This window comes from Anopheles maculipalpis, chromosome 2RL (genome assembly GCF_943734695.1).
Source record: "Anopheles maculipalpis chromosome 2RL, idAnoMacuDA_375_x, whole genome shotgun sequence".
Classification (NCBI taxonomy): Eukaryota; Metazoa; Arthropoda; class Insecta; order Diptera; family Culicidae; genus Anopheles; species Anopheles maculipalpis.
The window spans coordinates 66,919,518-66,941,907 of NC_064871.1; the positions used below are offsets into that span (position 1 = coordinate 66,919,518).

Sequence of the window (22,390 nt, forward strand, 5' to 3'; positions counted from 1 at the left end):
TGACTACCCTAAAGGAGTAAACCCTTATAAAGGATTTAAGGTTTTGCGAATAAAACGCATGCGGTACGTGGTAAGGTTTGGTTGCTGTACCAACTGTTCTGTACCCTGTCCTCTTATCGTTTCTGGTACTGGTCCAGGGTGTATCAAATTGAAGTTGATATCGAAAAGTTATTTACAAACTTTTGAATACGTCCGCATTAAATCTCCACTGGAGTTTTAGACGTTCCGATTGGGTGTTTCCTTTTGCTTTCGGGATCGCTTCAAGGTGCCTCTCTCCGATAAACTGTTCTTGGTGGCGATCGCTGTGTTGCGACGCTTTTGTCCACCTGCTTTACGAAAACCGACTGTCTTGATCGCTCCCTTTCCAGATCCAATAGCGCCCATTGGAAGGATCTGATTACTTTCGAGACAGTATGGGGCCGTCTTTATGCGAATCGATTTATAGGGAAGACTACGGCCGCGGGCAGAGCTCGCCGTTACGAACACGGTGTAGTAATGCTCGGGCAGCAGATTGTTGATGTCCAACGAGAGTAGGTTGTCCTGGTTGTGGTTGCTGGTGAGAATGAAGGAAACAGAATAATGCGCTATAAATGACCGAATTGATCAGAACACCTTTCACATATGAATGCTTACAAACAGTGCTTGTTGTGGAATTGAGGATGGTTGCAGACATCTCGACTGTCCAGCTCGCAGTACGTTGGGATTTTTACATTATTGATGTAGTACTGAGTCTTTGGAAGCTTAAACACGTATACACAGTATCTGGAAACGATGCAACAAAGGTTAATAAAGTAGAAAGCATTTTGGAGGATTAGACTCTACTCACGTCACGTCTTTGTCCGGTGATCCGAACCACACGATCGTACTGGAGTGACACTTTCGCAGCGATACCAGCTCCATAACAGTGCTGTTGAGTGGCATCCGTGGTAGATCGAGAAAGTCATCCCGCGAGCTTACGGCCACCTGTATCCGATTCAGCCGCGATGTATCATCGGCTTCATGTACTCGAATAAGGTAACGCTCTCCCGGACGGACGTTTCGCACGGTGATTGTTCGCGGATAGTACACGTCCCGTACCGGCTCCATAATGCGACGCTTCTTCTTGAGCACCTCTAGGCTGACCGTACCGCCGCAGGGTGTTAGATGAAGCTTGAAGAAATTGTTTGGCGAGCGTTTTGGAACCTTAAAATTGAACAGCGATATCCCACCAAGGGTGGACAGCTTCCCGACCACAATCTTTCCTTCCAGCAGCTGCGTTGGACGGGTACGATTGAGCTGCACCTGTGTTGAACCCAACAGGAACGATAAATTGTTGTGCTGTGAGTGAATCGCAAACACGTCCACATAATACGTCACGTTGGGTTTCATGCCCCGGATGAGCTGGCGGGTACGGGTCCCGGTACATACGATCGTAGTGTCTACGCCGGAATCTAGCTTACGTTCGTCTCGCGGTGTAAACCGGTGAAGAAAGTCGTTGACGGCGATTGTATCGCAGGACGGTCTATGGATGGAATTGCCCAAAGCTTGACAGAGCGTTCGCTGACGCCGGCCCGTACTAACCGCGAGACAATAGTTCATCACGTGGATGTCCAGCTTGCTTTTTTCCCACTTGATCATTACGACGTAGCGACGACGCTGTTGCTGCACTTTTATTCGAGATGGTGCGCTCAAATTACGAAAGGGCCAGCTTCGGAACTCTTCCACCCCTTTGCGATTGTAGCCGAGCCGATAGGTACATCCATCGAGTACCGGATATCCTGCCGTGTCAACGACCACCTGGTACACACCACGCTGGACGCACGATCGAAAAAATTGGCTTCCGTTAGCCAGGGCTCCAATATCTATAAAACACAAATCATTGAACATACCAGCATGGGAGTTATCTAGAAGCAAGTCCTTCGATATAAAGCGTTACTTACACCGTCCTTCGTACAGCACCCACCATCTAGGACCAGTAAGAGGGTCGTCTTTCCTCGAGCATGTGGTCGTTACGGTGATTGAAAGAGGGCTCGTTTCCAGCAAACGAAATGAGTATCTGTAACACAGAAAGACAAACAAACCGCCAGCGACGGATATCAGGAACATGAACCTCTTCCACACGAGCCAGAATGTGAAGGAAGTAGTTTATTTAATTTATACAGATTTAATTACGGTGATTTGTCATTTTTATGGTGCACTTTTGCTTTGAGCCCTTTAGTAATACGACGTAATGCCGTGGAGCATACCGCCGAAAACGTCCGAATGGTAGACGATTTGTCATACCATAATCGCCAGTATGGACAACTTTATTTGTCTTGCACTTCCAAACAGTTCCAAATTTTCGATTACGTGCTGGCGTTGGGGCTGCTAGCCCCCTTTTCTGAAGGGTGCCAAGGTTTACTTTTTACTTCCCATTACTGTGATCCACTTGAGAGTGGCGGGAACGGTAGTAAATTTGCAAGCAAATTTACGTCGGTTCCTGTTTCCGGCTAGGCGCCAATTCGTCTTGTGTTGATGAACTGTTCAAAACTAGGAATCGTTTTTTTATATTTCTTTTGGAAAGTAGAATGGACATTATTTGGAAGTTAGTGTGTTAGGATTTCGATTGGGACTAGTCTGAAGGTGGTATTGATAACATAACGATATACTTCATTAAAAAATACACATTTTATTGTGTTTTCTTTTTTTTAAAACAACAGAAACATTTTTGGATGATAAAATAAAACACTTTGTTTTAAGGATGATTTTGCAACAATGAAAAAATGTGTTTTACTAATTTATACTAATTACAATACGGCCTGGTCGTTCTACAGAAGTAAAAGAAATTAACTGATATCGATAAATTAAATCAATACTATTTTATTTTATTTTATTTTATATTTTAGTCTTTCTCGGTCTAGGGCCACAGTCCTCCAACCACGGTTACATCCGATCTCCAACAGGTCTAACTCCACTTGATCCAGCCAACGAGCTCGCTGTGCTCCTCTACGCCTCGTGCCGAACTGGTCGCTGACGAGCACTTTCTTGGTGGGGCATGAGTCCGACATCCTCATCATGTGCCCCAGCCAGCGTATCTTTCCGGCTTAGTCTACCGTCAGGATATCAGCACCGCCAAACAGCTCAGATAGCTCGTGGTTCATTCTCCTTCACTCAACACGCTCTGCTCGAACACACCGCCAAAGATAGTCCTTAGCACCCGCCCTTATATTTTAGTATGAATTGTATTATAAATACTAAATCATCATTGAATATATAGAAAAACTTTATTCGTTGCTATGTTTCCTGTTAAATTCTCAAAATATTTGCAGTGCGAGTTAGCAGATTAAAATGCATTATAGCTACTTGTGTTTTCCATGAAGGACGACTTGGCCGTATTTCTTAATTACAGCAACTTAATCTACAACGAATTTAAGTTGTCGAATGAAGATAAGTAATTTAAATGGTATTTGGATAGCAGCAGAAAATGAAAACGAAATAAGTAGAAGGCGTATTATAGCTGATCTTGGAATAAACCATACACATAATCCACTTTCTAGGATCACATTTTCTTTGAGTTTTGTGAAATATTAGGATAGAAAAAGCATGTTCTCCAAATGAGATTCCAATAACAACTATGATAATTAATTGTTTAAAATCTGAATCGATTCAGCTAAGGAAAGAATAACTTTTGTGCCACAAAGCAATAAATAAAAGCTGGGTCAACGATCGTCCAAGAACTCTAGGTTGAAATACTTTGCATGTAGTAGATACGATTAAGCTTCAATCTAAAACAAACAAAAAATTACACATCAATTATTTGTTGAATTCAAATAAAAACCTCTTTTAAAATGGAAGATTTAAAAGAATTGCTTTGTAAGTTATCTTGTGCTTTTATTTCATTTGCCAAACGTTTTAGATGTAAGCACGAAAAAGCGAAATAGATTACTCTTACTTAATCGTTTTCTTAAACTTCACCATCTTCCTCGGCTTTATTATCATTTCACTAGCAGTTCGTTCTTTCAGCTGAACTTTTACTAACAATTCATCCCACTTCCTTTCCAGAATGTCTCCAAGATGACAAATCCAGCGCGTCTTAGACAACAGTTCTAACAAAAACACAAGCACACACAAACACAATCCAATGCCGTACAAAGCAAAAGCACTCTGCAGATGGTCCAGCGTGAGCACAACCTCCGGGGAAGCGGCAATAATTTCCTCCTCGCTAAGATTCCGATTCTGCCGAATCTGATCCAGTATGGTGACGTTGTAGAGGAAATCGTTCCAGAGCTTCTGCATGATGCCCATATCGATAAGGTTCGAAAGGATGCGATTGAACTTCGGTAATAGTGGGAAACCTTTCTCCATGATCATCTCGATCTGCGTAACAAACACGTCTTTTGAAAGTCCGTGAACCAACCCGTAGTATTTGGTGTTGCGCACGTACAGACGACTCATCAGCAGTGACCGATTCCCGTCAACCACGGCCTGGAGATTAGCGAGCGATGGCTGGAACTCGGAAGTAGCATTGTAGCGTTCGGAAACAAGTTGATCGTCTTCGAAATCGTTTATAAACCAATCCTCACTATCGAGCCTTCCACCTATAGGGATACCACTTGCTAGGACTTCCTCGATCGTGTCGACCTGATAGGCGCGTGGCGGATTAGTGAGCACCGTAATCAGGATGCTAGTGTATATTGTAGTCACGTTAAGCGCGTACAACGTTAGTCCCATGAAAAACAGTCGCAGCGCATTGCACGCTGGCCGATTGTTTGTGGAAATGCACAGAAACACGCACCAGGTGTTGAGGAAGCACATGGACAGCTCCCGATGTGCGTCACACTCCGGCAGGAAATGGGCTACGGAACGCCATACCAGCGCCGATATGAACAACACACACGCAAACAGCTCCCAGGTGCTGACTTCGAAGATGTACAGCAACAGTTTCCAGCGAGCGTCTGGTCCAGCCGCCGGCACGAACCAGGTGTGATAGTCCTGCAGGTAAAGCGTGGTCGAGCCGAACTCATCATGCACGTCAAAGTCGGGATTGAAGCCACCGGCAATGATGTCACACTCGTCCGCCCGCATCAGCCCGAGCAGATCGCTCCAGTTGCCATCGGGCATCGGTTCGCCCCGGTCCATCTCGCTGCAAGAAACGTTCACCTTGAACTTCATCGATTCGCGCAGCAAATCCATAATCTGCAGCTCGAGACCCCGCCGACAGTCCAGATCGATGAAGGGCGGTGCGACACGTGTGCAGAGCAGAAACGTACAGGTTTCCAGCTCTGGCGGCACCTTCGGGATGTTGATCATAGCCGTTGAGAGGGCACGGTTTGTGAAGCTACCGTTTACGACCGTTGCCACCTGGAGTGCCTTCATCTGTCCACAGTCCGTTGCACCATGGTATGGATCGCCGGTGTACACGTGGTAGCTGACGGCATCGATGGCAAACGCGAACAGCACATTAACGGAATGGTGACCAACAAACAGTAGACTCAGGGCCCGGTTCGCCATCCGCCGGTCGGAGTCACGATCGTTTGGATTGTTGTACAGCACGACAAACTTGCCGCGCGGATTAAATGCCGCTGTTGAGCTGATGCGGGCCAACGCTTGCCGTAGTCCCTCGTAGTTATCGATCGCGATGACGTAGTAGTCGATTTGTTTATGATCCATAAACTGTGCCCTTCGCATGTCGTCAGACGATACTGCATCGGACATAAGTTTCAGCTGAAACTCAGACGCTTCCGTGAAGCTGTTGCCATCCTTTTCCAGACCATGATCGCCATTGTCAGAATCGTATCCGTTATGATGCTTTTGAAGGTATCCGAGCACAATCTCCCGGGCAGGTGAGCTCAAGTTCCGCAGATAGAAAATGACTATGTTTTCAATCTGCGTTGATTCGCGCATATGAAAATAGGTATGGCTCAGCAGCTCAATACATTGTACACCGGCCTGGGCCGCCATTGGACCACGCTCGTTCTTCATCCTCACGTACACGATGGCGTTGACACTTGGGGGAACTGGTAATACCAGCAGAAGCATCCCCAAAAACGGAAAAACCAACTTCACGCAGCACATCCTTAACCTATGACAACTCGCGGTGAACTATTGCTTCGGCAGCGAACGCGGCTGGAACGCAGTTCCGATGCGGCATTTGGCGTTTGATGCGGTCCTCAAACCTGACTCGACGCGTCAAAGCCATATGTTTGCGTGAATACCAGATGGACATCCACATCCTCGGATAATTATACCGCATTAGGGCAATTGGTGTGGTTCGTGGAGGACGCAAAAAACCCTATTAAGGAAATGGTGCAGCAGGGTGGCACTCTTTGACACGAGTGCAGTTAATTAGGAACCTAGCTAACCCGCCATATGACTTTCAAATAATCAGCATCATTACACAAAAATGTCTCTAATCACGCTCGGCACGATTAAAGGATATCATCGATTTTATCGGCTCAAGATATCCGATAGGGAGATTGAAAAATGGAAGAATTTTGTAAAAAAGCAATGATCTACCAGCTTCGGTATGTCTAATCTCCTGAAGATATGGTAAATGTGTTTGGGCATCATTATCTGAACCGGCATTAGCCAGCATTAAGCGCGATCGGACATCTTGTCCCAAGAGGATTTTATTCGAGGCTCGGCTCGAGTATCTGTAGCGTGCGCACGCTGGGCAGTCATCTCACCAATCAAACCAAATCGGTTGCCCACACACCACAAATGGAGCACAGATAATACGCAAAATTGGAATGCCTCACCCGTTTACGCAAACGTATGTGAGTTAGAGATACTGATGAGCGCTAAACAAGGGTGGTTTGGATTTTTCCGAGCCTTCTGAGCTCTGTTTTTGGCAATTTGAAAGTATACAAGAATGTGTCTGTACAACTATGTATGCTGCTAGTGCACACACACACACATACACACACTGTTAAACACTAGCTCCACTTATCCGACGCACTCGTTGAAAACCCATAAATTATGATGCAAATGGCATCTTCGGTATGCGCTTTCATCATTTATGATATCTTCCGATCATTAATTATTGCGCCAAAGCAGGATCACAGATCTGGGCAGACCGGCCGTCGCCGGTTTCTGGTGCGTTCGATGGGCTGCCGCTTTTCATCTTTCTGCTCCTTAGATGGCAGCTAGAAGGCCAGACGCACGTAGGTGAAAACTGTGAGCTTGCACCGGACGGGAGGAAAAAAAAAGGTAAATCAATCCTGTATCCCACCGAAGCGCGCACAAAGTTGGCGTGTAATTGTAATTGCAATTAATTTCTGTCATGCCTCGGCGCAAATGAAGTCGGACAATTTCTCATACGAAGTACGCTAATAGATGTCAAAATGTCCACTGCTTGCGCAGCCTGTGAAACGGTTGAATAATGTCAATCAAACCATGTCGAATAAAGCCATCTGGAGGTGCAGTGCAACCATTTGTATTGACAGTTGGGTTAATTAAAAATTAAATGCCTATTTATCTTTCAATTAATACGGCTGTGGGAAAGATCTGATCGGCAGTTTGGTTGACTTGCTGGCCACAAGACCAGATTGAATAACCCAACTTACCTGGTACGTATATTTTCAAATTCCTGAGATTGATATAGGACTGGGAGTCCTCACAAAACTCATCTACGAGCTAGATTATCTACATCCCAACAGTTGGAATCATTTGATCGATTGTGCCAGTGGGCGAGTCCTCGCCACCAGCAGGGTAAGGGAACATTTACTTGGATTATTCTAAAGATGCTACACACACACACACACACACACACACACACACACACACACACACACACACACACACACACACACACACACAGCCTTTCATTGCCTGTGACGGAGCCCGAGCCTTAGGAGAGTTGTTGACGACACAGAGACACCTGTTGTGCGCCAAACAACTGATCTACCATCAGTTGCGCGGGGAGTTTGTTGTTTGTTAAGTGCCCGAGTGCGACTTTCTGTGTGGCTGTGCGACGTTAGTGACTGGAGTGTGCGCTATGTTTTCGTTAGTTTTCAGTCAATGGATTAGCGTCAGTTGCGTCCATATCTAAGCAAGCACACACTGATCATACTGCGCTTGTGTAAGTGAAAACAGCTTCGAAAGCAAGACCCATCACGCACACTAGCGGTAGCCTGAGCTGTGACTAAGTGAGGTGGGTCAAGACCCAAAGTGAACGTATGCGTGCGCGCTAGCAACTTAGTGCCTTGTGAGTGTCCTGAGAGTGTGAGTGTCCTGTGAGAGTGAGTGTCCTGAGAGCGTCCAGTGTGGGTGCCGTAAACGTTAAGTGTCAGTGCTTAAGGCTCATATCCACGAAGCGCGATCAAGCATCCCAAATGTGATGAGCAACCACGGCGCGAATCACCCAAATCCTTTGGGTATTACCTCCTTCTTTGGGAGGAGCAATAAAACCGTACGATCACCACCGGTAGGAGATGCCCAGCAGGATGCAGTAGAAACTGGAGATGAAGGTGGTGTGGCAGGTAAGCCAACTTGTGCTGTAGAAGGAGAACTGGTTGTGCTGGAATCGTACAGCAAGATGCCTGCAGATGATTCCGTGCAAACTGTAAGCCGTGACGAAGGAAACCATGTTCAGAGGACTGAGCCATTATCGCGTGTTCCGCTGAGCCAGGCTTTCCAAAAAAACATGGATCTGCAGGAAGCCCTGGAGACTGCCAAGGAATTGCACCTTTTCACAAAGGATCGCAACAACGTCCATGCTCCCATTAAGAAAATGGCGGTGAAGATCTTGGCATCCCTTAGCCGTGTAGAAAGTGACCTGCTCACTTGGAGGTTACGGGCGGAAAAGGCAGAAAAGGCACTCAGCGAGGCTCGAGACGCTAGAAGCCTACCTTCTACACCCTTCTTTCCGTTAGTGGGAGGGTCTAAAAGGGGCATGAAAGACCGAACGCCGGAAGCGGAGGAGGAAGAGGAAGCACAAAAGAAGCAGAAAAAAGGTGAGGCAACAAAGCCTGAAAACAAAACTGTGCTCCAAGAACGATGGACTACAGTAGTGAAACGAAAGCAGCAGAGGGCGATTCATACCGGCGAAAATGCAGCAAAAACACCAACTGGGCATATTGGCATTGAGCCCAAGCCGAGAAAGACTACACGGCCGAAGACGGAGGCGATCATGGTTGGGCTAAACGATAAGGAGTCCTACGCATCAGTTCTCCAGAAGGTGAAAGCAGATCCCAAGCTCAAAACGCTAGCAAAGCAAGTATCGAAGATCAGGCGCTCCAGGGAGGGCAACATGATCTTTGAACTGAAGACAGAGGATACTGCATGTGGAGCTGACTACAAGGATCTTCTGCAGGATTCGATAGGAGAAGCCGGCCAGGTCACCGTTCGCGGAAATGACGCGACTATTGAATGTCGCGACATAGACGAGGTGACAACCACGGAAATGGTAGAGGGTGTTTTGCGGAAGAGATTCGAGCTTGGCAATGTTCGGCTGGAAACAAGAATAAAGCCAGCTTTTAACGGGACACGAACAGCCTACATAAAGATGCCTGCTAAGGCAGCATCGCTAGTGGCTGCAGCCGGTGAAGTGGAGATAGACTGGTCTATCTGCCGTGTCCGCATCCTCCCCCAAACAAGGAGGTGTTTCCGCTGCTGGGAGTTCAACCATGTCCAGCGGGATTGCAAGGGTCCTGACAGAAGGGACAACTGTCTTCGCTGCGGAGATAAGGGACATCAGGCCCGCACTTGCGTAAAACCAGCCTTATGCCTGGTGTGTGCTCCTGACAACAACGCGCACCAAGTCGGAGGAATGTACTGCATGGCTGCAAGAAAAGCATGGAAATAGTACAAGCAAATCTGAACCACTGCGAGGCTGCGCAGGATCTACTGTGGCAGACGATGCGCGAGGAGAAAGGAGATGTTGCCATCTTGTCGGAGCCATATCGGAAACCAAATGGCAATAACAATTGGGTATCAGACAAGACGGGGATGGCCGTAATCTGCGCGGCGGGAAAATATCCCATCCAGAAGGTGGTCTCTTCGACCTACGAGGGTTTTGTGATTGCAGAAATCAACAGCATTTGTTTCTGCAGCTGCTACGCTCCCCCAAGCTGGGATGAGCAGAGGTTCGAAACAATGCTAGACAACCTCACATCGGAACTCTGTGGACGAAATACGGTGGTGATTGCGGGAGATTTTAATGCCTGGGCGGTTGAGTGGGGCAGCAGGCACACAAACAGCAGGGGCGATGCGGTTTTGGAGAGCTTCGCCCGCTTGAATCTCGTGTTGGGTAATGTTGGCTCCGTACCAACGTTCACCAGAAACGATAGGTCCTCTATTGTGGACATCACGTTCTGCAGCCCAGTACTATCGCGTGACCTGAACTGGAGAGTGGGTGATACCTACACGCTCAGCGACCACCGTGTGATTCGGTACACCGTCGGAAGAAAAAGGCAGCCGACCCAATGGCCCTCTGTAAGCACTCGTGGTTGGAGACTACAATTCTTCGACGAGGAACTGTTTGTGGAGGCTCTAAGCTTTGGCGGCTTCGGAGAGGTGCAGAACGCCCAAGAGTTGGTATCCGCTCTGGCAGGGGCCTGTGATGCAACGATGCCGAGGAGGAATTTTGCTGGCTGTAGGCGGGCTCCCGTGTATTGGTGGAACGACAGCATCAAAATTCAGCGTGCCGAGTGCATCGCATCCCGGAGAAAGCTACAACGTGAGACAAGTCCTGCGATCAGAGAGCGGTTGCGAGTCGACTACGTTACGGCCAGATCAAATCTGAAACGCGAAATAAAGGCGAGTAAACGACGCTGCTTCCTTGAGCTCTGTGCAGAGATCGCCCATAAACCCTGGGGTTTTGCATACAAAACAATTATGCACAAGGTGAAAAGCAGTCGCGAGCCGGTCGAGCGCAGCCCTTCAAAACTTAAGGAGATTGTAGAGCAGCTGTTCCCCACCCACGACCCTCCGGTATTAAGCTCAACGTTCAATACACCGGAGACAGAAGCCGAGCATATAACAACGGCCGAGATCCTGAAGCTAGCGGACCGCCTCAAACCTGGGAAAGCACCCGGTCCTGATGGCATCCCCAACGAGGCAGTGAAGGCAGCGATGCAGGCCTACCCCGAGGTTTTTCGAACGGTGCTTCAGTGTCCTCTATCGACAGGACAATTTCCAGCATTTTGGAAGAAGCAGAAACTGGTGTTGATTCCAAAGCCGGGTAAACCAGCAGGCGATCCGTCAGCCCTTAGGCCATTGGGACTCGTCGACTCCCTGGCTAAGGCACAAGAGATTCCAATCCTGGATCGCTTGGCTGTCTACACTGAAGGACGACACGGCCTTTCAGAGAGGCAGTACGGATTTCGGAAGGGGAGGTCAACGGTCGACGCCATGTTAGCTGTGCTGAAAAGAGGCGAGGCCGCGTTCAAACGGAAGAGAGGTGGAGCTCGCTACTGTGCCGTCATCACAATTGATGTTAAGAATGCCTTCAACAGTGCAAGCTGGGCAGCAATTGCGATGGCGCTGGATCGCATGAAGGTTCCCCCGTACCTGTGTAGGCTGCTAAGGAGTTATCTCGACGAACGAGTTCTGCTGTACGACACGGAAGAAGGGCCGAAAACAGCCAAAATAACCGCTGGCGTTCCGCAGGGCTCAGTTCTCGGTCCCACTCTATGGAACGCCATGTATGACGCAGTGCTTACTCTCTCACTCCCGCCCGGAGCAGAGCTCACCGGATTTGCAGACGACATCGCACTGACAGTCACCGGGGAGTCGATAGAAGAGGTTGAAGTGTTGGCTACTGAAGCGGTCGGTACGATCGATGCATGGATGCGGGAGGCTCATCTCCAGATAGCTCACTCGAAAACTGAGTTTATCATCATTAGCAGCCATAAAGAAGTGCAGAAGGCGACGATACGAGTTGGCTCGAGCAACATCGAATCTGTACGACACCTCAGGTACCTTGGAGTTACCATCGATGATCGTTTAAACTTCAAGAAACACCTTGAGGAGTCCTGCACGAAAGCGATGAAAATATTCAACGCGTTGGCGTCCTTCATGCCCAATATTGGAGGAGCAAGCAGCAGAATAAGACGACTTCATTGCAACGTAGCCACTTCAGTGTTGAGATATGGTGCGCCAGTTTGGGCGCACATTTTGCAGCAGAAGCAGCACCAAGACGCAGTGAACAAAATACATAGGCGGCTGGCTATGCGAGTCGCTAGCGCCTATCGTACGATCTCGTACGAAGCAGTTTGCGTGATTGCTGGGTTGACGCCTGTGTGCATAACGCTCGAGGAGGACTCAGAGTGCTTCCAAATTGCACGTACGGGGGAACCCAACGCGGGAGCTGCTAGAAAGGCTGCGAGGGCGAACTCCATCAGGATGTGGCAGAACAGCTGGTCCAACGCTGTGAACGGTAGGTGGACACACACGCTGATCCCTGATATAGCAGCATGGTTGGATAGGAAGCACGGTGACGTGGACTTCTTTGTCACCCAGATACTTTCTGGCCATGGCTGTTTTAGGCACTACCTGTACAGGTTTCGGCACACGTCTTCACCTCAATGTCCAGCGTGTCCGGATGCAGACGAGACGGCAGAACATGTCATGTTCCGCTGCCCAAGATTCAGCGCAGAACGGCAGCAGCTGAACGGCATATGCGGTACAGAGGTGAGCCAGTCGAACCTGGTGCAGCTGATGCTGCAGAGCAGGGAGTTGTGGGAAGCAGCGTCAACAACGATGCGGCTGATAACGTCCAAACTGCAGCAGTGGTGGAAAGACGACCAGCTACATAGTCGTGCCTAAGCATTAAGCGTTCAGTGTTAAATGGTGTGCTGTTTGTATAGTGAATGTCCGTAAATGTCTGTGAACGTTTGTGTAGTGAACGAGAGTGTTATAGTTGCTAGCGCGTATTAGTCAGACTAAGTGCACAGCACTGCCCCTCCCATGAAGTAATACCGCGAGGTGATCCCGTGGGAGGGTGCATAGGGTCCAAGGAGAGTTTTTTACTGGGTAAAAATCCCATGTCGCCTCACCAGGTGTCTTTATGAAGATTTTAAACTCCTTGTATAAAAAAAAAAAAAAAAAAAAACACACACACACACACACACACCGGCTTCATCTTCCACCACCAAAGTCGTACCGACCCACAAACAGTTCTCTGATGCGTTCCGACTGCAACTTGTGTGTGCATTTACTTTGTGTCTCTGTTGACGTTGCTGTCAAGTGAAGCATCATTTCATCTCGCCCCAACGTACATTGCGTAGTGGGGAAGTTTCTCCCCCCTAGTGATGTGTGTTTTTTTTTTGCATTGCCCAACCTCGCTGCTGTTGGCGCTGCAGTAAGGAAGCGCATCCTGTCACTGAATGGCGCCCGGCTGGCATGAACCGATGCGTCACAGCTCGGCTCGGGCGGGAGGATGCGTTGCTTTCACCCGTGAACAATGATCGTTTAATGGAAACGATGGAAGTGTCCTCCGTTCCGATGGCGATTCATTCTGCACAAATGACCGCTCTTCCTCCCCCTAAGACAGAAAGCGAAAAGAATGCCAACTCCGTCTTCAACGTCGACTTCTAAGTAACTGTGTGGGCATTGATGTGTGGACATTGCATTACTGCCCCAAGGGCGAAGGTGTTATGTGCACGGTTTGAGCAAGGGTGCGGGATAGGTAGGACAGGGCAGCTTCAAACCAAGAGATAAATGAACTACTTTCAAGTAAGCGGTATGTCAGTTTGTCGATTTGGGGGATTCGCTTCAACGCTTGGATTCGGGTCATTCTCGTCAGTTTGGGCAGGCTGGATGGAGGGCGCGGGAGTATCAGATTACTTTCGCTGGTACGTCTGCTTCAACCCGTGTGTTGTGAACGGTGCAAGACAGCGATAGTGAGGAAGTCCCACTTCAATCCTTACTTTGCTTGCATCATCGTCGTTTCCGTGCGAACCTTGTTGTCGACGCTTCCAGGCGCCTTTGCCACTTTGCAGAGGAATGTTTGTTTGTTTCAGTGAAGCAAACGGGAGGGAGCGGTGGGTTCGTGGTGAGTCCATCATTACTGTCCGGAACTTGACGCCCGTGGCGTCGCCTGCTCCCATCCTCCACACGAATGCAGCCGAGAATCATAGGGAGATAATTTATTTTGCTCCCTTTCGTCGCTTACTAGCCGAAGTTCGCATGTTGACGCCAGCCAGCCAGTTATTTTATGCGACAGCACCGGGATACAGGACACTCTGATACTGCCAGTTGTGACTATCTGTTTACCTACAGAACACGGGGACACTACACATAGGTTACCCGTTCTTCGAAGCTGGCTCGTATTGGTGGGCTACTGGACTCAGGTGACACATGGAGCAGTACAGTAAAAAAATTTTTTGCTTTATTGTTCTTTTTGACACGAATACAAGCCGGCCAAAGATTGGCATCTGTAGAGTTCTATTTGATATGATCTAAAATCAAAATTACTCGAGCAAAGGTGATGTTAATTGATAATCCACCAAATAGAGTGCAAATTAAAGTATATATCATGGCAGAGACAATAACGGTGCTGGACTTCACACGACAGGATCACTGCTAAAATCCCATCCGGACCATACCTCCGTGAGTAAGGACTGACTATTAAGTCAGTCCTCTAACAGACCGTTTAGCCTATAAGAAGAAGAATTTAATTAAGAAGCCTCCATCTCTGGAGTTACTTAAAAAAAGCCGAATGGAAAGCAACATTGATCTGACTTTTGGCCAGTTTTTCATTTTTAATTAGTGATTTTAACTACTCAATCTAGGTATTCGTATAAATCGTGACTATGTATAAATCACGGATGAGAATGTAGCAAACGTGCCGAAGGTCCGCTTGTCTACTAGTAGCGTTGTCCATCTTTCACACGCAAGGACAGGTAAAACCAACAGCTATAAACAAGTCTAGTAAACCATTATTCAAACAGTATGATCACGATGGTCGTTAAGCCAAGAAGAAGAATTAATTTTTCGAATGAAGCAAGAACTAGATCAAGACATTGTCTTATGCGAATCAAGTTCAAGACGATGTCGAATTCGATTTGATACATCTCAGGTGTGATACATTCACACTAGTGTCATACATTCTGGGTAAGCGTGAGTGAGTAATTTATAAAATTCTAATGAATGGTTTGTATAAACTGTTTACAAAGAGTTTTTGCAGTTTTTTGAGTGGTTTTTATTGTCAAATTGTTTACACAACTGTTTTGGGGAGTTGTAAAATTTTCTCATAGACTTTGAAAGTTATAAATTTGTTCAGGTTGAAATTCAGATATTATTAACAACACTTTTCTGATAAAATTAATTCGAATAGCATATTAACTTTTCTGGAAGATTTTATTATTTAAACTCGTTCTGAAGGAATTGCTAGTCGTCGAAGGGATTCAAATCGAAGAGAGTTTTTACAACTTTTTTAAGAAGCGCATGGGTCCTACTAACAGTCCATCCTTCCCTACTCACCTTCCCCGTTTCTTTAAGTTAAGTTTGCTACACATCCCCCGCCTGCCTCACCGCCTGCTTTCTAAGATAGGCGCCCCCTTCTGCTTCGTACTAACGACTCTCAAAAAAGTTATTTAATGAATCAAATCCCCGACCACTCCCTATTATTAGAGTGAATTAATTCTTTGAAAAGAGTTGTTATTCCCATCTCTAGTTCGAATCACATTTGACCCTGTGATTCCTCTTCTCTTTTTGACACTTTATCCTAAGCAGGTCTTGGTCTTGGTAGATATTGACCAAATTGCTTCCAAAAACTCGAGTGATAACTCTCTGAATACTTATTATGTGTCCCGTAAATCGTCTCGAATTGCTGTTTTGCTCATGTGAAAACAATCGCGCGAGAAACGGATCAATATATCCTTTGCTGTATACAGAGGTCAGTCAAACAGAGTAACGGGTTTCCATAAAATTGTTTGTCTCTAAATAAATGGAAATGCACCGAAGCGATAATAGGCCTGACTGTCAAAGCCAAACGGAAAACTTTCCGACGGAAAGACTCTAACCAAACGGAAAGCCAATTTGTATTTTGGTCACCGGTAAGAGTCGACGAATGTTTCGTCGATTTTTTGCATACATGTGCAGGCTTTCTCAGCTCATACATTCCAAGATGATTGCATTCGAATTAAACATATCTTTAAATGCTAATTTTGGCTACTATCAATTTGGTATAATGATATACATTTTGTGGTGGACATTTTTTCGTGACGGACTGCCGTGTTTCTTGCTTCAGAATAATTCCTGCAAAGCACCGAATAAAATCACAAAAACGACTTAAAAATGATTGTCACAACATATCCACGTAAAATATATACACTTTTCTATAGATTTACGCTCAAACATGGTTTTTATACATGCAAACTATACTTTCCGTTGCACTTGACTTGACGGAAAACTTTTGGTCTAACGCGCGTTTCCGTTTGGCTCAGGCAATGCGAATTTTTTACTTTCCGGTTGACAAAGATCTGTCATTGACTTTTAAACGTCTGTTTTAGCCAAACCGATAGCCAAACGGAAATTCATTATACCAAAGTGACAATTATGTGACGTTTGAGAAGACGTTTGCGTCCCACAATCAGGCCTATTGTCGCCCTTAGAATATTTCCAATAACTTAGAAACGTTGTGACTAAGATATGATATGATTTGTTAAAAATAAGTAATATTGCATACAGACCTGATTACTTGCTGCATTATTTCTCTTATTTAGTTCTACTTCCTTAATAGGTAGGTTGGCCTATGATTAATGGTGTCCTTAGCTTGATTTGCTGGCTTATTTGTGAAGAAAATTTTCCCTAACTGCAATATTTGAATGTACCATTCATACAAGTTTATAGGTTTATCACAGAAAATTATGCAAAATGGCAAATGATGCCAAATTTCGATCAACATTGATATGATTTACTGGTGCATATTTGAATCGCAATGATCATCGTGCTTCAGACACACAGAATTACGATCAATTGCAATTGTGAGACGATCAAATTATATATTGCGGTTTTGCTGGGGGTACCGGCGTAATAACAAATCTTTCGGGCGGATGCTCTTTGATCAGAAGCATCATAGGGTCTGATTTCGCTTTAGTAGGTCACGAGCAGGATCGAAAAAAATAAAAACCGTCGATCGAATAATATTTCAATTTTGTTGCTTTTAAATTCAATCAATTCGATTACTTTTATCCTCTTCTACAAAACAAATGAAGGCCGAATTGTACATTTGATTCAAAGTATTCCATTTTTATCACTTCGAAACCCTTTCCTGTGGCGCTCCTGCCTATATGAGAAGGAAGCGCCAGCTTTAAATGTCACTTCCATCCGCTATGGACTCTATTATTAGCTTGGGTCCCTTCGTATAATATCCACAAGAATAGTACCCATAAAAGCAACCTCAATCCGTGTTGTGAAAAGTTCGTGTTACTCTCCAAAAAAAAGCGAGCTCTCCCTTCATTTGTAAAAAAATTGCCTGCTCCTGTTACACTATTGGCGCTCGGTCAGTTGACGATTGGGTCGCATAAAAAAAAACGGTCCCCAATACCGGAAGCAATATAATTGGATACCACCATCTTCAACGGCGTCGCGTCATCGGGACGATTGGCGCAGTTGTTTCCCCCGAGTACACCCGTGAGTGGCGTGAAGTAACCGAAATCCGTCCCGCGTACACTACCCTGCCGGACTTGCGGGAGCCTTCGGCATTAATGGGTGATTAGCATGTCAAAAACGAATTTCTTGTTCGTGCCCTTTGACTTGGAGGGAAACGCTGACAAACAACATGTTAAAGTGAAGTAAACCCCAACTCTGGTGGCAATAGCTTTACGATAATATGAAACCGCGAACTACTCGCTCCACCTCGACACACTCACACACACATTTAGGCTGAATGAACAATTTGAATGAAAGTAAAAACACGGTTCCTGTTCGAGGACATAACAATAAAAGGGCACAATGAAATGTCCGGAAACGTAAAACATAATGATAATAATACATACATGACTTTTTTGGTTTTTTAATAATTTTTTTATACTTTCAAAGGTAGACACAAAATTTATTCCATACGTTTTAAAACCTCTTTCATGAAGTCTATAAAAAATATGAACTTTTTGATGTTTTTACAAGGATTTGTTATAACGCGTTTCCGTTTTTTTTTATCGTAACTCATTGTCTCATGAGGTGTCCCGACACGAGACGCATTTTTCTTGAATTCTTGTTGTTTAAACAAATATAAATTATGACAAAAACATCAACATAAACCAAATATAATATTCATCGATATCATTGAACATTAGTTGACTATTGTTGCAACGTAAATTTCGCCGACGTTTCCCAATATCAAAGCGCATTTTTTTTCTAAATAAATCTTCAAAACCCGGTGGTACAGGCGAAAGCGGCGCCGGTCTTTATACCGCCGGAGCGGGGACTGACTATCCAATTATGTGGTATCGGCATTTGATGGGCCGGTGTGACCTAGAAGGTCGATAAGGCAAGAACAAGAAGGTCTTTGAAAACTGATGGAAGTTCCGATAAAACAGAGAGTAAATAAACTGTCGCCAAAATCTTAATGCAAAGTATGATGGGTCATAAATATATTTGCTCCTATGAAGTGACTTCCTTAGAGAAAATGTTTGCGATATTTATCATTTGGTTATAAAACTTGCAGAAACAATTTTGTACTTTAAAATATTCTATCACCATAGTCCAAACAATATTGGTTTGATACTAACCTTCGGAGTGTACGTCCAAGCGCCGCGCTAGAAACATTTGTTCCGCTACCAGTATCAATGTCATCAGCGTCAATATCAGCGTCAACCTCATCCTCGCCAAGTACCACGGTTCTGTCCTCCACCAGCAACCTCGCTTCATTGCCTGGCCGGTCCTCGGTATGTTCCGGACCGGGTGGAACCACGGTCTGCGTCAAATCCTGCAGACAGGCATAATTCTTCGCACCTCGTCGATGGCCAGCAGCACTGTACGTCGCCGGTGCGAGCCCTTGCCGATCGATGGTGGACTTGATGGCGGAAGTGAAGCCGTGCCGATCGGCACCGCGCACCGCACCCTCCGCCGTGGTTCCCACAAATGCACTTGTCAGCAGAAGCACGTGCATCACGCTGCTAACGACGACGACGGCGACGACGGCCAACGAGACGACACCGGTTGACATATTTGTGCTGGTCTGCTCTCTCGGTGCTGCTGCTAGTTTGCGACTATTTCCTGGTTGATGCGGAATACCAGACTGCCAGACGGGATTTGGCCAAAAAGTGTGCACGGTGGTTGGGATGCCTGGGCGTTGGGACGCCCGTTGTTCTGAAAATGGAAGCAGAAATGAAATATGAATCTCGTTGCACGACAACGCCTCACACGGACTAGTGGAGGCCGGCTAGCAAAATCACGAACCGGGACTGTCGATGCGTTCGATGCATGCTTGGAAATACGACCCTTGGGTAGATCTTGTTCGCGTCAACGCTTAACGCCGTTTGCTAACATCTTTTGGCGCAACAACAAGTAGGCCAACTAGACGTTTTTAGCGCTAGAATTCAAGAGTGTTCCGAGACGAGCGCGGTTTATGAATAGCCTTCGCCCAAACAAATTGGACACCGTGCGCCTGGAAGCGCGACATTTCCGTGTTTGGGATTTTCTTCCAGATTAGTTTACAGCTCTCAGGGCCCCCTTGCACTGGGCCGTCACGTCCCACCCATGAAGTGCGTACGGAGGCGGATTCTAACTACGATACTAACATTTACGGTGAAAAATGTCTTCCAGACTGTCGCAACGCATGGGGAAGCTCATATTTTTGTCAAACGCTTTACGTTCGACAGCCACGTGGTGTGTAGGCGACACGGAAGGGTCAAGGGGGACCTAAGGCTGCGCACTCTGCAGCCCGTCCTAATCGTGACACTGAACCGGCTCAAGTGCGCGCTATCGACCCTTGGGAGCTGTATTTAAATGTTTATGGGAAAAACTAAAACACACATCGGTTTTTGTCTCGTTGGCGGACGTGCCGTTGTGCTGGTGAGCATGAATTAGCGACAAATTATTTATGAATGAGCGCGAACAATGATTAGCCGCCAGCGGGTGTATACGCCTTTTCCGAGCATTGCTTTCGAGATATGGTTATACACTTTTCGCTTAGAATTGGAGGTCAACGCAAATACGCGGTTTTAGAGGGGTTTCGTTTCCTTTTTTTTTTTGTGGGTTAAAGCTATCGGTTCATAGGATACATATATTAGCTACCACGATATTTCCACAAGCACACTTTATATTTTCGCACTGGTTAGCATAGCAAACCGTACGCTTAGACCGGTGCGTGACTCATGGGGCTGTAACGCACAAGTAATTTCGTATGTGCATTATTTGTTGCCGTTTCACCGAGTGACGAATGCTTCAAAAGTGCATTCGAGGCCACAAAACCGATGGCATGTTCTATTATCGGAATCAAATCAGAAAGCGCTTGTCGGGGTATATATGTAGATACAATTTATCTTTTTGTTTTTGCAAGTTGATGGTGGAATAAATTGATTGGTTAGATGAGAGCACAAACCATGGAAAAAAAGACCAAGCAAATGTATCAAGAATGGAAAAGCTTTTGAAATGAAAATGTAACAAAAAATAACTGATTAAATCTAAATGAAAATACCCAAAAATATTAATTATGTTCATGAAACAGAGCAGTAAATTGTAATTAATTGAATTGATGATATATTCTTGAAGCAAAAGATTATAATATGAACCATAAATAGAAAAGTCCAACGAATAACAATGTGTGCGATATTAAATCTATACATAAACGTTTTATCCAAAATGCACGGTCCAGCGGATCTAATGACTATAAAAATACAGTTTTTTTTTAATATGTGTCCTTATGCGTCAGTCTTTAGGACACTCTGGCATCAAGATGGCTAGCTGCTACGAATGCAGGAACTTTGTCACATTGTTTCTGATTTAACGGTTGTATAGGTTCGTTATGGCTTGAAAATAAGCGTTATTTGTTTGAAATTTTTAAATGGCGTTCTTATCAGAGTGTTGAGAGATATTTTAACTTAATATCACTGCTTCCCAACACAGTTTTTGTTCAAAAGATTTGGAACTGTTGTTGACAATACGGCGTTGAGCGGTCATATTTAATTAAGTTTGGCTATGGAGTCACCTTTCACGGATTGGCGATGGATCTGGAAAAAACCAGATCACCAGCTACAGATCCTCATCAGACCAACGTTCGATGCTGTATTTGCTGGTGCACAACCAGGTGCCACACGGATTGCTGCTCGACAAGATGAATTGGGCTCCTTCAGACAGCTCAGTCTGCTACCAGCCAGAGACTCTGGAGCACAAGTTTGCTCTGTGCTCTAGGGTTTCTAGTGTTTGGAGCATACTGATACAGGCTATGGAAGCCAGCGTCCCAAACCACAACCTCAACATCCCTTCCCTCTTCTTACCTATTTTAAGTCACATTAGCATAAATAAGAGGTTTTCCGTCACACGTTTGTTTGCAAACTACGTCATCCACATGGTTGGAAACAACAATGCTGTGATTGATGAAAATATCCTTAAATGTTTTTTTTGTAAAATCTGTACGTCGTCCCTAAATGTACCACACTTTTCTTTTGTAAACTTGTTTTTAAGCTGTCTTAAATAAATTATTTTTATAAAAAAAAGATTACATATTCTACTTCAACCATGCATCTAGAAACAATGATAGAAACTTCATCATTCTTCACTACCATTGGGCATCATCTGTATCTTTACACCCTCCACTTTCCATCCCATGTGCTAATGAAGATATCTAAAAAAAATCTACATCCTTTGCTAAGGTCTATAAGTCTTCTCCAATTATTTCAAGTGCTTTTTTAATGCGATGGACAAAATTTTGTATTGTATTGCTCTACTACGATTGTTTTGTGACGCTCCATAGCTTCTTCTGGTCCTCCATCGCTTGTTTTTTTCAACTACCGATCATAAAGAATTGTTCCATTGTTTGTTTCGTACTGATGTAGATAAACAGAAGCGAAAAACCAATGGTTAATGAAATGATAAAAGATACACTTAAACTAAAAACTTTTTGCTACGTATTGAGTCCATACGGTTTGCCTTTCATTTTCCAAAAGCCTTTCATCTGCCAAACAACTTCAAACTATTAACTTCAAATGAAAACTTGCATTACATACAGCTTCATATTTATAAATTTCACATGAATATGGAGTACTTCCTCTGCACAAGCAGAATTAAAACTTCCATTAGTATTTTGATTTTTGTTGTACTATTACATTGAAAAATTAAAAATAACAAATTGCTTTATTGCTGCATTAACTAGTTAAACCTAAACCACCTAAACCGATCGATGGATCGATGTTCGATGATCGATGAAATCGATATCGAACTGTCAAAAAAATCTTAAAAAAGCACATTCAACAATCTCCAAGCGATCTCAAAGCGAGGAACTTTCAAAAAACCCCTTGTGAATCTGGCACTTTTATGTTGAAAT

The 22,390-nt window shown here is 45.2% G+C and overlaps 4 protein-coding genes across 6 annotated transcripts in view; 1 reads left to right on the forward strand and 3 right to left on the reverse strand.

Moving 5' to 3' along the window:
- The window catches only part of LOC126556255 (39S ribosomal protein L15, mitochondrial), a 416,466-nt gene that overhangs the window by 363,527 nt on the left and 30,549 nt on the right, over positions 1-22,390 (forward strand). The window lies entirely within an intron of this gene.
- Positions 1-22,390, reverse strand: part of LOC126556384 (uncharacterized) — a 258,686-nt gene that overhangs the window by 130,097 nt on the left and 106,199 nt on the right. The gene's annotated exons all lie outside the window — the stretch shown is intronic.
- Positions 1-22,390, reverse strand: part of LOC126567400 (caspase-1-like) — a gene marked incomplete at its 5' end in the record, with an annotated part of 178,948 nt that overhangs the window by 76,079 nt on the left and 80,479 nt on the right. The window lies entirely within an intron of this gene.
- Positions 217-19,173, reverse strand: LOC126555984 (protein NDNF). The gene is made up of 5 exons (XM_050211138.1): positions 18,636-19,173; positions 1,920-2,035; positions 827-1,841; positions 634-762; positions 217-553 (listed from the first exon to the last, which is right to left on the reverse strand). The coding sequence occupies exons 1-5, from the start codon at positions 19,070-19,072 to the stop codon at positions 217-219; spliced, it is 2,034 nt and encodes a 677-aa protein (XP_050067095.1). The 5' UTR covers positions 19,073-19,173.